Source organism: Micropterus salmoides, unplaced genomic scaffold (assembly GCF_014851395.1).
Source record: "Micropterus salmoides isolate LMB-PRFRI ecotype aquatic unplaced genomic scaffold, ASM1485139v1 Ms_hic_scaffold_1360, whole genome shotgun sequence".
Classification (NCBI taxonomy): Eukaryota; Metazoa; Chordata; class Actinopteri; order Centrarchiformes; family Centrarchidae; genus Micropterus; species Micropterus salmoides.
The window spans coordinates 1-14,185 of record NW_024040442.1 but is presented as its reverse complement, the minus strand read 5'-3'; the positions used below and the strand labels follow the sequence as shown (position 1 = coordinate 14,185).

The following is a 14,185-nucleotide window of genomic DNA, read 5'->3' as shown; positions in this document are numbered from 1 at the left end:
GAGCCTCACAGATCAGCGGTGCTAGCAGTTTTTGATTCTGCAGCTGAGTCCTTGTAAGACTTTCTCCACCAAATCCACTTCAAAAACAAGAACCAATCAAGAGGGAATCTCGCTTTGTCAGGAAAATGGACTAGAGAAATGATCGTAAAATGAGAGATTCAATTTCCTACCAAACAATTTACCAAGCTGAACCGTGACTGTGCAGCACATAAGACTGATACAGAGTAGAGAACTGATTCTACTGTACTGAGTTCATGAGAGAGATGTGCACCTAAGACCAAAGTGAAAATGCAGTGTTTTGTATAGACTCGTGCAATATTTATACAGTATATTCAATGCGAACAGTCAAAGTAACAAGATACTTATGCAGCATAGTCCAACTTTAAAGATAGTTGTATGTTTGAAAAAGATTATAACATATTTACATTTAGAAATCTTGTTCTTGTTGCCCATTATTAAAATAATTTTATGATAAAAACGTTGTGCAATGTTTTTATAGTGGAAAGTGGACTGAAACTTTAATTGGTGATATAAAGCTCCTAGCAAAGGAAAAAATGAATTGCAACAGCTAAAATTTACCAGCATATTGATGCTACCAATTTCCATACCAGCTCAACATTTGCACATGTCAGAGCCAAAGGACAGAACCTGCTCTGTTTGTTGTAATGCCCATATGTGTTGTACTCAAGGAACCAAATTATTCTTGTATGTTGCTGAAATATTTAATAATAAAACTTTGGCATTGTGTTAATCCTGTGTTAAGTCCTTTAATCCAGCATGTATCATTTTGGTTTTACCTGGTCAAAATAATACAGGTCTTATTTAACTTTGGAATGCTATATATAAAAAGATCTTTCTGAATGATTTTACAGTACAAAGGTGACTGTTGTCTGTAAGGTTTAATATGAGTCTTCCACTACACATAAAATCATTTAGATGGCATACTAGCCAAGAAAGAATAATCCCCTGTGATAAATATTACAAGTGCAAGCGGAGCATTTCCAAATACTTCAGTTGTTACACAGAAATAAACTCAAAACTACACTTTAAAATACAGTCTGTCTCTCTAAACAGGACTTAAGTTACAGTATGGAAGTGTGCTGAAAAACAAGAGGGACTGCAATTAATCCCATGTTATGCAGAAATATCACACATATGCACCCTGGATTACACTTGGGACACAAACAGGAAAGAGTAAAAGAACAAGCAAAGAAAGAGAAAAATGCAGAGCTCAAGTTCCAGTCATATAAACATATGGATCTAATCCAAAGAATACAAGACAATGGTAAAGTTTCAAAGACTCAGTCCGCATCACAGCTAACAGCCAGATACACTCTGTGGAGCTGAAAGAGTCTAGTCACATACTGTAGAAGTGACGCAAGGTTTCTGGCCCCAAGGCCACATATGTAAGAGGTTCAGTACCCCAGTGAAATGTCCAATCTAAAGTCAAAGACACAGGAATGGAGCCAAGTTGAAGCAGTTCAATTTGGAGACAAGAACAGGACCAACAGTTCCGGCTGACGGGGGAGTCGGTTTCCTTAATCGTCCTGAGAGAGAAACAAAGTGGGAGAAGTGAGACTTGTCTGGTTTCAGTTTGTCCAAGACATCACCTGCTGTGTATATATTCTAAACATCAGATGGAGCCACAGAGGGATTCTGCCCACTTCCTTGTAGTGCAAATGATAGCTTCTAGCTTGATCCATATCCATTCAAGTATCACGTGTACAAAGAGGTCAAGTTCCTTTACACAGTGCGTATATAATTATGAAAATGAAAAGCTTTCTTTTGCCTTATCTTTAAATGAGAGCAGCACGTGTTGCCTGTCCTGCAGAGAGTTGCAGGGAAGTTCTAAAGTGCAATCCAAATAACTAGGTAGCAGGAGCAAACTTAACCATTAGACAACGTCGGCAACTGCCTGGGCCCCTAAGTAAGAGGGCCCTAAATAGATACAGACACTACATATAATTATGTTAATATTCAAACTTAAATACATAATCTGCAATTACTTAGAAGTGCTTCTTTTACCATACTTTTCTTTAAATGCCTCATTTGTCTTGAGCTAACACTCATCATATGAGTAAATCCAAATCAAATACAAAAAATTATTTGTAAATTTCCAATCCAGGCTACCTCACAGGTATTAAAGTTGCAATGTGGTTACACCGTGTATGATATGGCCAGAATTTTACATTTTTAACATTTTAAAATGTGAAGAAGTAACAGTTGTGAGATGTCTATATTGGGTTGCAAAGATAAAGTTGGCATGCTAACCAGCTAGCCCCAACCCCCCCTTCTGTATATATGCTTGGATTTGATTTGGTAGGTGTCCTTACCCATTCATCCTCCTCTGCTCCCTCTCCTTCTCCTTTGGGCTTCTGAGTGCTGACAGCATCTGCTTTGTTGGCCATAATCATATCTGTCCACGATGCTCCGGCCTTTTCATCTCCAGCAAAGTTACACTTGGTCACTGTGCCACCGTCCACTTTTGCTAAGGAGACTGAAAGCAGAAAATAACAAAGTTTATTTATGTAGCACTTTTCAGAAGCAGATGGTACAAAATGCCACAAGACGTACAAATAAATAACATACATACAAATCTCTTTTGTGAAATGACCAGCCCATCTCTCACAGTTGCTGTCTAGCTATGTTGGACAGAGGTGAATTACACTTTGATGGGGCACTAAATGGCACCAAATCTTTCATATTGTTGGCTTGCACATAATTCATAATTTTCTTGATGGGTTCCGATGCCTTTCTTGATGGACACAAGATCTTGATGGATAGCTTTACTTTTTGCTAAACCGTTAACTGTTGCTCACTGAACATTATCTTTGGGTATTATTGTTTTTACACTTGTTAAAGCACTTTGTAACTTGTTTTTGAAAAGTGCTCTATAAATAAAGATTATTATTATTATTATTATCTGTCTGCATCTGTAGCTAGCCGTGCAGCTAGCAGTCCAATTAGTTGACTCAGCCGTGAGGTGCCAAGAGCCAAACCCAGCAAGAAAACCACTGTACTGTACTCACAGTGGCCAAACTGGCCTCTGTCAGTCTCGGAGGCTGTGTTCAGTATGGTCCGGCTGTCGTGTTTACCCACTGAGAGCTACAACCAGTCCGCACAGAGTCTGCACAATGGGGTAGGGGCATAACATAACAAGTCCCTCCCTTTGTGTTTTTACAGTAATCCCTGTTTTTATATAATGTATCAGATTGTGTCTTTTTTTTCCTGTAGTATAACGGAATACAGTTACTTTTTTTTATCCTAATTGCGTAAATTACTTCCACTCTGTGTATCATGTAGGGCAGTGGTCAGCAATAGGCAGCCCGCCAGAACGGCCCACCAGCAATGATATCTGGCCCGTGGCCAGATATCATTGCTGGTGGGCCCCATAGGTTTATGAATGCGGATCAAACGCTAGGCGCACACACACTGCAGCATGTGCCTTATTGTGAGCATGTGCAAAAGTGTCCTTATAATCAAGTAAAATATAGGCAGTTAATTGGAATTGATCTTCCAGTCTTCCTAACGAGTCCCGCACAGTACCTACTGAGCTATACATGCCCGTGAGTATACAAGGATTTGAAATAATTTGACTTTGTTCTGTCCCGCCATCTAATGGCTTGAAAAAAATTTGGCCTGATGCCAGACTTATTTGCCAACCCCTGATGTAGGGACTACAAACTTTCTTTTTGTTAAAAAACCTTGTGTTGTATAATGATATATTAACTTATACAGTGACCTTGCTTATCGGCCTAATTGTTCAGTGGCCCACCAGGAAAACGCGTGTTACTCCCAGTGGTCAGTCCGCCCTTGGCATAGGGGATGCCGTGCATGCAGTGTTTTCTGTTAAATTTTGAATGGTGAAAACATGAAAGTAGCTAAGCAGTAAAAACAGTATGGCAATACAGACTCACATATGAAAGGACTATTCCCTCTGGTCTTCAGCCGCAGGTCCTGTCCTGTTTCCAGCTCTGTTTTATCCATCTCTGACTCTGGGTACCAGAAGGCCCAGGTCCCACTGGGTCGGTACTTATCAGTTATCTTCACCAGCTCATCTTTGTTCACCATCACTGACAGCTGCTCCTCAGATAAACGATCTGACTGCCCCTTAGCTTCCACTTCTGTATGGAAAGAAAATGTGCATAAACCAATGAAGTTTGAAAGAAATTAAAGGTGAAAATGAAGCACGTGCAAATAGAAAAATAGAAGCAAATAAAGAAAACAGCTTCATCAATTTGACAACAGCTGAGCAGAACTTAGTAAAAAGTGCAGCAGAACAACAAAACACAAAGACAGTCAGTCCACATTTGACATGTTGAAAAAGGATTACTTGCAATTTACCCTGTTGGAAAAGAGAAAGTGTCAAATTCTCGCCTGCCACGCGGGAGAGGCCCGGGTTCGATTCCCGGCCAATGCAGCGGCAAGTTTTAACCTTGTCGCATACCAGCTGAAACCACTCAGCTGTGAAGGAAACCCTAACGGCAAGCTTGTACAACGTGATACATCAACAACCGATCACAAATTCCTTGCTTAACTGCAAGCATCGTTACAAGAACAAGGTGCGGGTCCAGCCGAAATCGATTTTATCAGAAGTGGGATTCCCACCAACGCCCCAACGGGAGACTGCAAGTTGAAAGCAGCGCCTTAGTTTGTTCTGTGCCGCTCTGACTTGTTTCAGATGGTTACGTAACTTTCTGAGCCAAAATTTCAATCTTGCCCAAAATGAGACATTGGTTTGACCTCATCGTGGGCCAAGAGGAAAAGTCAAGGGACCACTAAAGTCAGCAGGATTCATCTTCTGCGGAAAACGAATTTCTGTACCAAATTTCCTCAAGGCTTGTTGAGACAGCATGGATAGCGACAACTCTCAAGGTGACTGAGAAAATATGTTTTCAGGGCTTTTAAGGTATGAGGACATGAAACTGGCCAGGTGTGTCTTCATCCTGACTTATTCATTAGGCATTGGAAATTACAGTTTATCCTGAAGGGAAAGTGAATGTGTGCGCCAAACTTCATGACAATACATCCAGTAGTTGTTGAGACATTTCACTCAAAATCACAAAAATCAATCTCATGGGGGCGCCAGAGAAAATACCAGTAACGATTCATTGTGGGGCTAGGGGAAAAGTTAGAGAAACACCATAGTCAGTATAACGTCTCCTCTGGGGACCATGAACGTCTGCACACAATTTGACGGCTTTCCGGTCACACCCGACTTGTTCATTAGGCACTGGAAATTACAGTTTATCCTGAGGGGAAAGTGAATGTGTACGCCAAATTTCATGACGGTGAGTGATTTCACTCAAAATCACAAAAATCAATCTCATGGTGGCGCTAGAGAAAATATCAGTCACAGTTCATTGTGGGGCTAGGGGAAAAGTCAGGGAATCACCGTAGTCAGTATGATGTCTCCTCTGGGGAATGTGAACGTCTGTACACAATTTGGTCAAGACGACTGAGAGAATTCAGTGGTAGAATTCAGGCCAGCTGAAAATTCCACCAGAAAGTGGCCGCGTGCGTTTTGAGGGCTTTTACTGTTTGAAGTATGTGGACTGGAAACTGGCCAAATACCAGGTGTGTCTTCACCCCGAAAGCGTGTCAGTCCAAATCTGACTTGTTCACTAAGCGGCGGTGGTCCAGTGGTAGAATTCTAGCCGCCACGGAGGCCAGCTGAAAATTCCACCAGAAAGTGGACGCGTCAGCTCCTACGGGGCAGCTTCATCGAGCATTGGTGGTTCAGTGGTAGAATTCTCGCCTGCCACGCGGGAGGCCCGGGTTCGATTCCCGGCCAATGCAGTGACAAGTTTTAACCTTGTCGCGTACCAGCCGAAACCACTCAGCTGTGAAGGAAACCCTAACGGCAAGCTTGTACAACGTGATACATCAACAACCGATCACAAATTCCTTGCTCCGGTCACACCCGACTTGTTCATTAGGCACTGGAAATTACAGTTTATCCTGAGGGGAAAGTGAATGTGTACGCCAAATTTCATGACGGTGAGTGATTTCACTCAAAATCACAAAAATCAATCTCATGGTGGCGCTAGAGAAAATATCAGTCACAGTTCATTGTGGGGCTAGGGGAAAAGTCAGGGAATCACCGTAGTCAGTATGATGTCTCCTCTGGGGAATGTGAACGTCTGTACACAATTTGGTCAAGACGACTGAGAGAATTCAGTGGTAGAATTCAGGCCAGCTGAAAATTCCACCAGAAAGTGGCCGCGTGACGAAAACGAATTTCTGTACCAATTTCCTCAAGGCTTGTTGAGACAGCATGGATAGCGACAACTCTCAAGGTGACTGAGAAAATATGTTTTCAGGGCTTTTAAGGTATGAGGACATGAAACTGGCCAGGTGTGTCTTCATCCTGACTTATTCATTAGGCATTGGAAATTACAGTTTATCCTGAAGGGAAACTGAATGTGTGCGCCAAACTTCATGACAATACATCCAGTAGTTGTTGAGACATTTCACTCAAAATCACAAAAATCAATCTCATGGGGGCGCCAGAGAAAATACCAGTAACGATTCATTGTGGGGCTAGGGGAAAAGTTAGAGAAACACCATAGTCAGTATAACGTCTCCTCTGGGGACCATGAACGTCTGCACACAATTTGACGGCTTTCCGGTCACACCCGACTTGTTCATTAGGCACTGGAAATTACAGTTTATCCTGAGGGGAAAGTGAATGTGTACGCCAAATTTCATGACGGTGAGTGATTTCACCCAAAATCACAAAAATCAATCTCATGGTGGCGCTAGAGAAAATATCAGTCACAGTTCATTGTGGGGCTAGGGGAAAAGTCAGGGAATCACCGTAGTCAGTATGATGTCTCCTCTGGGGAATGTGAACGTCTGTACACAATTTGGTCAAGACGACTGAGAGAATTCAGTGGTAGAATTCAGGCCAGCTGAAAATTCCACCAGAAAGTGGCCGCGTGCGTTTTGAGGGCTTTTACTGTTTGAAGTATGTGGACTGGAAACTGGCCAAATACCAGGTGTGTCTTCACCCCGAAAGCGTGTCAGTCCAAATCTGACTTGTTCACTAAGCGGCGGTGGTCCAGTGGTAGAATTCTAGCCGCCACGGAGGCCAGCTGAAAATTCCACCAGAAAGTGGACGCGTCAGCTCCTACAGGGCAGCTTCATCGAGCATTGGTGGTTCAGTGGTAGAATTCTCGCCTGCCACGCGGGAGGCCCGGGTTCGATTCCCGGCCAATGCAGTGACAAGTTTTAACCTTGTCGCGTACCAGCCGAAACCACTCAGCTGTGAAGGAAACCCTAACGGCAAGCTTGTACAACGTGATACATCAACAACCGATCACAAATTCCTTGCTTAACTGCAAGCATCGTTACAAGAACAAGGTGCGGGTCCAGCCGAAATCGATTTTATCAGAAGTGGGATTCCCACCAACGCCCCAACGGGAGACTGCAAGTTGAAAGCAGCGCCTTAGTTTGTTCTGTGCCGCTCTGACTTGTTTCAGATGGTTACGTAACTTTCTGAGCCAAAATTTCAATCTTGCCCAAAATGAGACATTGGTTTGACCTCATCGTGGGCCAAGAGGAAAAGTCAAGGGACCACTAAAGTCAGCAGGATTCATCTTCTGCGGAAAACGAATTTCTGTACCAAATTTCCTCAAGGCTTGTTGAGACAGCATGGATAGCGACAACTCTCAAGGTGACTGAGAAAATATGTTTTCAGGGCTTTTAAGGTATGAGGACATGAAACTGGCCAGGTGTGTCTTCATCCTGACTTATTCATTAGGCATTGGAAATTACAGTTTATCCTGAAGGGAAACTGAATGTGTGCGCCAAACTTCATGACAATACATCCAGTAGTTGTTGAGACATTTCACTCAAAATCACAAAAATCAATCTCATGGGGGCGCCAGAGAAAACACCAGTAACGATTCATTGTGGGGCTAGGGGAAAAGTTAGAGAAACACCATAGTCAGTATAACGTCTCCTCTGGGGACCATGGACGTCTGCACACAATTTGACGGCTTTCCGGTCACACCCGACTTGTTCATTAGGCACTGGAAATTACAGTTTATCCTGAGGGGAAAGTGAATGTGTACGCCAAATTTCATGACGGTGAGTGATTTCACTCAAAATCACAAAAATCAATCTCATGGTGGCGCTAGAGAAAATATCAGTCACAGTTCATTGTGGGGCTAGGGGAAAAGTCAGGGAATCACCGTAGTCAGTATGATGTCTCCTCTGGGGAATGTGAACGTCTGTACACAATTTGGTCAAGACGACTGAGAGAATTCAGTGGTAGAATTCAGGCCAGCTGAAAATTCCACCAGAAAGTGGCCGCGTGCGTTTTGAGGGCTTTTACTGTTTGAAGTATGTGGACTGGAAACTGGCCAAATACCAGGTGTGTCTTCACCCCGAAAGCGTGTCAGTCCAAATCTGACTTGTTCACTAAGCGGCGGTGGTCCAGTGGTAGAATTCTAGCCGCCACGGAGGCCAGCTGAAAATTCCACCAGAAAGTGGACGCGTCAGCTCCTACGGGGCAGCTTCATCGAGCATTGGTGGTTCAGTGGTAGAATTCTCGCCTGCCACGCGGGAGGCCCGGGTTCGATTCCCGGCCAATGCAGTGACAAGTTTTAACCTTGTCGCGTACCAGCCGAAACCACTCAGCTGTGAAGGAAACCCTAACGGCAAGCTTGTACAACGTGATACATCAACAACCGATCACAAATTCCTTGCTTAACTGCAAGCATCGTTACAAGAACAAGGTGCGGGTCCAGCCGAAATCGATTTTATCAGAAGTGGGATTCCCACCAACGCCCCAACGGGAGACTGCAAGTTGAAAGCAGCGCCTTAGTTTGTTCTGTGCCGCTCTGACTTGTTTCAGATGGTTACGTAACTTTCTGAGCCAAAATTTCAATCTTGCCCAAAATGAGACATTGGTTTGACCTCATCGTGGGCCAAGAGGAAAAGTCAAGGGACCACTAAAGTCAGCAGGATTCATCTTCTGCGGAAAACGAATTTCTGTACCAAATTTCCTCAAGGCTTGTTGAGACAGCATGGATAGCGACAACTCTCAAGGTGACTGAGAAAATATGTTTTCAGGGCTTTTAAGGTATGAGGACATGAAACTGGCCAGGTGTGTCTTCATCCTGACTTATTCATTAGGCATTGGAAATTACAGTTTATCCTGAAGGGAAACTGAATGTGTGCGCCAAACTTCATGACAATACATCCAGTAGTTGTTGAGACATTTCACTCAAAATCACAAAAATCAATCTCATGGGGGCGCCAGAGAAAATACCAGTAACGATTCATTGTGGGGCTAGGGGAAAAGTTAGAGAAACACCATAGTCAGTATAACGTCTCCTCTGGGGACCATGAACGTCTGCACACAATTTGACGGCTTTCCGGTCACACCCGACTTGTTCATTAGGCACTGGAAATTACAGTTTATCCTGAGGGGAAAGTGAATGTGTACGCCAAATTTCATGACGGTGAGTGATTTCACCCAAAATCACAAAAATCAATCTCATGGTGGCGCTAGAGAAAATATCAGTCACAGTTCATTGTGGGGCTAGGGGAAAAGTCAGGGAATCACCGTAGTCAGTATGATGTCTCCTCTGGGGAATGTGAACGTCTGTACACAATTTGGTCAAGACGACTGAGAGAATTCAGTGGTAGAATTCAGGCCAGCTGAAAATTCCACCAGAAAGTGGCCGCGTGCGTTTTGAGGGCTTTTACTGTTTGAAGTATGTGGACTGGAAACTGGCCAAATACCAGGTGTGTCTTCACCCCGAAAGCGTGTCAGTCCAAATCTGACTTGTTCACTAAGCGGCGGTGGTCCAGTGGTAGAATTCTAGCCGCCACGGAGGCCAGCTGAAAATTCCACCAGAAAGTGGACGCGTCAGCTCCTACGGGGCAGCTTCATCGACATTGGTGGTTCAGTGGTAGAATTCTCGCCTGCCACGCGGGAGGCCCGGGTTCGATTCCCGGCCAATGCAGTGACAAGTTTTAACCTTGACGCGTACCAGCCGAAACCACTCAGCTGTGAAGGAAACCCTAACGGCAAGCTTGTACAACGTGATACATCAACAACCGATCACAAATTCCTTGCTTAACTGCAAGCATCGTTACAAGAACAAGGTGCGGGTCCAGCCGAAATCGATTTTATCAGAAGTGGGATTCCCACCAACGCCCCAACGGGAGACTGCAAGTTGAAAGCAGCGCCTTAGTTTGTTCTGTGCCGCTCTGACTTGTTTCAGATGGTTACGTAACTTTCTGAGCCAAAATTTCAATCTTGCCCAAAATGAGACATTGGTTTGACCTCATCGTGGGCCAAGAGGAAAAGTCAAGGGACCACTAAAGTCAGCAGGATTCATCTTCTGCGGAAAACGAATTTCTGTACCAAATTTCCTCAAGGCTTGTTGAGACAGCATGGATAGCGACAACTCTCAAGGTGACTGAGAAAATATGTTTTCAGGGCTTTTAAGGTATGAGGACATGAAACTGGCCAGGTGTGTCTTCATCCTGACTTATTCATTAGGCATTGGAAATTACAGTTTATCCTGAAGGGAAAGTGAATGTGTGCGCCAAACTTCATGACAATACATCCAGTAGTTGTTGAGACATTTCACTCAAAATCACAAAAATCAATCTCATGGGGGCGCCAGAGAAAATACCAGTAACGATTCATTGTGGGGCTAGGGGAAAAGTTAGAGAAACACCATAGTCAGTATAACGTCTCCTCTGGGGACCATGAACGTCTGCACACAATTTGACGGCTTTCCGGTCACACCCGACTTGTTCATTAGGCACTGGAAATTACAGTTTATCCTGAGGGGAAAGTGAATGTGTACGCCAAATTTCATGACGGTGAGTGATTTCACTCAAAATCACAAAATCAATCTCATGGTGGCGCTAGAGAAAATATCAGTCACAGTTCATTGTGGGGCTAGGGGAAAAGTCAGGGAATCACCGTAGTCAGTATGATGTCTCCTCTGGGGAATGTGAACGTCTGTACACAATTTGGTCAAGACGACTGAGAGAATTCAGTGGTAGAATTCAGGCCAGCTGAAAATTCCACCAGAAAGTGGCCGCGTGCGTTTGAGGGCTTTTACTGTCTGAAGTATGCAGTGACAAGTTTTAACCTTGTCGCGTACCAGCCGAACCACTCAGCTGTGAAGGAAACCCTAACGGCAAGCTTGTACAACGTGATACATCAACAACCGATCACAAATTCCTTGCTTAACTCAGCAATCGTTCAAGAACAAGGTGCGGGTCCAGCCGAAATCGATTTTATCAGAAGTGGGATTCCCACCAACGCCCCAACGGGAGACTGCAAGTTGAAAGCAGCGCCTTAGTTTGTTCTGTGCCGCTCTGACTTGTTTCAGATGGTTACGTAACTTTCTGAGCCAAATTTCAATCTTGCCCAAAATGAGACATTGGTTTGACCTCATCGTGGGCCAAGAGGAAAAGTCAAGGGACCACTAAGTCAGCAGGATTCATCTTCTGCGGAAAACGAATTTCTGTACCAAATTTCCTCAAGGCTTGTTGAGACAGCATGGATAGCGACAACTCTCAAGGTGACTGAGAAATATGTTTCAGGGCTTTTAAGGTATGAGGACATGAAACTGGCCAGTGTGTCTTCATCCTGACTTATTCATTAGGCATTGGAAATTACAGTTTATCCTGAAGGGAAAGTGAATGTGTGCGCCAAACTTCATGACAATCATCCAGTAGTTGTTGAGACATTTCACTCAAAATCACAAAAATCAACTCATGGGGGCGCCAGAGAAATACCAGTAACGATTCATTGTGGGGCTAGGGAAAAGTTAGAGAAACACCATAGTCAGTATAACGTCTCCTCTGGGGACCATGAACGTCTGCACACAATTTGACGGCTTTCCGGTCACACCCGACTTGTTCATTAGGCACTGGAAATTACAGTTTATCCTGAGGGAAAGTGAATGTGTACGCCAAATTTCATGACGGTGAGTGATTTCACTCAAAATCACAAAAATCAATCTCATGGTGGCGCTAGAGAAATATCAGTCACAGTTCATTGTGGGGCTAGGGGAAAAGTCAGGGAATCACCGTAGTCAGTATGATGTCTCCTCTGGGAATGTGAACGTCTGTACACAATTTGGTCAAGACGACTGAGAGAATTCAGTGGTAGAATTCAGCCAGCTGAAAATTCCACCAGAAATGGCCGCTGCGTTTTGAGGGCTTTTACTGTTTGAAGTATGTGGACTGGAAACTGGCCAAATACCAGTGTGTCTTCACCCCGAAAGCGTGTCATCCAAATGACTTGTTCAAGTTGAAAGCAGCGCCTTAGTTTGTTCTGTGCCGCTCTGACTTGTTTCAGATGGTTACGTAACTTTCTGAGCCAAAATTTCAATCTTGCCCAAAATGAGACATTGGTTTGACCTCATCGTGGGCCAAGAGGAAAAGTCAAGGGACCACTAAAGTCAGCAGGATTCATCTTCTGCGGAAAACGAATTTCTGTACCAATTTCCTCAAGGCTTGTTGAGACAGCATGGATAGCGACAACTCTCAAGGTGACTGAGAAAATATGTTTTCAGGCTTTTAAGGTATGAGGACATGAAACTGGCCAGGTGTGTCTTCATCCTGACTTATTCATTAGGCATTGGAAATTACAGTTTATCCTGAAGGGAAACTGAATGTGTGCGCCAAACTTCATGACAATACATCCAGTAGTTGTTGAGACATTTCACTCAAAATCACAAAAATCAATCTCATGGGGGCGCCAGAGAAAATACCAGTACGATTCATTGTGGGGCTAGGGGAAAAGTTAGAGAAACACCATAGTCAGTATAACGTCTCCTCTGGGGACCATGAACGTCTGCACACATTTGACGGCTTTCCGGTCACACCCGACTTGTTCATTAGGCACTGGAAATTACAGTTTATCCTGAGGGGAAAGTGAATGTGTACGCCAAATTTCATGACGGTGAGTGATTTCACCCAAAATCACAAAAATCAATCTCATGGTGGCGCTAGAGAAAATATCAGTCACAGTTCATTGGGGCTAGGGGAAAAGTCAGGGAATCACCGTAGTCAGTATGATGTCCTCTGGGGAATGTGAACGTCTGTACACAATTTGGTCAAGACGACTGAGAGAATTCAGTGTAGAATTCAGGCCAGCTGAAAATTCCACCAGAAAGTGGCCGCGTGCGTTTTGAGGGCTTTTACTGTTTGAAGTATGTGGACTGGAAACTGGCCAAATACCAGGTGTGTCTTCACCCCGAAAGCGTGTCATCCAAATCTGACTTGTTCACTAAGCGGCGGTGGTCCAGTGGTAGAATTCTAGCCGCCAGGAGGCCAGCTGAAAATTCCACCAGAAATGGACGCGTCAGCTCCTACGGGGCAGCTTCATCGAGCATTGGTGTTCAGTGGTAGAATTCTCGCCTGCCACGCGGGAGGCCCGGGTTCGATTCCCGGCCAATGCAGTGACAAGTTTTAACCTTGTCGCGTACCAGCCGAAACCACTCAGCTGTGAAGGAAACCCTAACGGCAAGCTTGTACAACGTGATACATCAACAACCGATCACAAATTCCTTGCTTAACTGCAAGCATCGTTACAAGAACAAGGTGCGGGTCCAGCCGAAATCGATTTATCAGAAGTGGGATTCCCACCAACGCCCCAACGGGAGACTGCAAGTTGAAAGCAGCGCCTTAGTTTGTTCTGTGCCGCTCTGACTTGTTTCAGATGGTTACGTAACTTTCTGAGCCAAATTCAATCTTGCCCAAAATGAGACATTGGTTTGACCTCATCGTGGGCCAAGAGGAAAGTCAAGGGACCACTAAAGTCAGCAGGATTCATCTTCTGCGGAAACGAATTTCTGTACCAAATTTCCTCAAGGCTTGTTGAGACAGCATGGATAGCGACAACTCTCAAGGTGACTGAGAAAATTGTTTTCAGGGCTTTTAAGGTATGAGGACATGAAACTGGCCAGTGTGTCTTCATCCTGACTTATTCATTAGGCATTGGAAATTACAGTTATCCTGAAGGGAAACTGAATGTGTGCGCCAACTTCATGACAATACATCCAGTAGTTGTTGAGACTTTCATTCACTCAAAATCACAAAAATCAATCTCATGGGGCGCCAGAGAAAATACCAGTAACGATTCATTGTGGGGCTAGGGGAAAAGTTAGAGAAACACCATAGTCAGTATAAACGTCTC

General features: G+C 44.1%; 1 protein-coding gene and 5 non-coding genes across 6 annotated transcripts; 5 read left to right on the top strand and 1 right to left on the bottom strand.

Annotated features, from left to right (window-relative positions):
• Nucleotides 1–751: 751 nt before the first annotated feature.
• LOC119901541 (arpin-like) lies at nt 752–4,276 on the bottom strand. The gene is made up of 3 exons (XM_038717106.1): nt 3,918–4,276; nt 2,334–2,497; nt 752–1,547 (listed from the first exon to the last, which is right to left on the bottom strand). The coding sequence occupies exons 1-3, from the start codon at nt 4,069–4,071 to the stop codon at nt 1,539–1,541; spliced, it is 327 nt and encodes a 108-aa protein (XP_038573034.1). The 5' UTR covers nt 4,072–4,276; the 3' UTR covers nt 752–1,538.
• A 1,452-nt stretch (nt 4,277–5,728) lies between these two features.
• trnag-gcc lies at nt 5,729–5,799 on the top strand. The gene has a single exon. It is a non-coding gene; the product is annotated as a tRNA-Gly (tRNA).
• A 1,353-nt stretch (nt 5,800–7,152) lies between these two features.
• On the top strand, nt 7,153–7,223 carry trnag-gcc. Its single transcript has one exon. It is a non-coding gene; the product is annotated as a tRNA-Gly (tRNA).
• Nucleotides 7,224–8,531: 1,308 nt separating this feature from the next.
• Nucleotides 8,532–8,602, top strand: trnag-gcc. The gene has a single exon. It is a non-coding gene; the product is annotated as a tRNA-Gly (tRNA).
• Nucleotides 8,603–9,909: 1,307 nt separating this feature from the next.
• Nucleotides 9,910–9,980, top strand: trnag-gcc. Its single transcript has one exon. It is a non-coding gene; the product is annotated as a tRNA-Gly (tRNA).
• A 3,398-nt stretch (nt 9,981–13,378) lies between these two features.
• Nucleotides 13,379–13,448, top strand: trnag-gcc. The gene has a single exon. It is a non-coding gene; the product is annotated as a tRNA-Gly (tRNA).
• Nucleotides 13,449–14,185: the final 737 nt, after the last annotated feature.

Coding starts and splice junctions, on each gene's coding strand:
- LOC119901541 (XM_038717106.1), bottom strand. CDS start 4,071: ATGGTGAACAAAGATGAGCTGGTGAAGATAACTGATAAGTACCGACCC. Junction 2,498..3,917: donor AGGGAATAGTCCTTTCATAT/GTGAGTCTGTAT, acceptor TTCTGCTTTCAG/TCTCCTTAGCAAAAGTGGAC.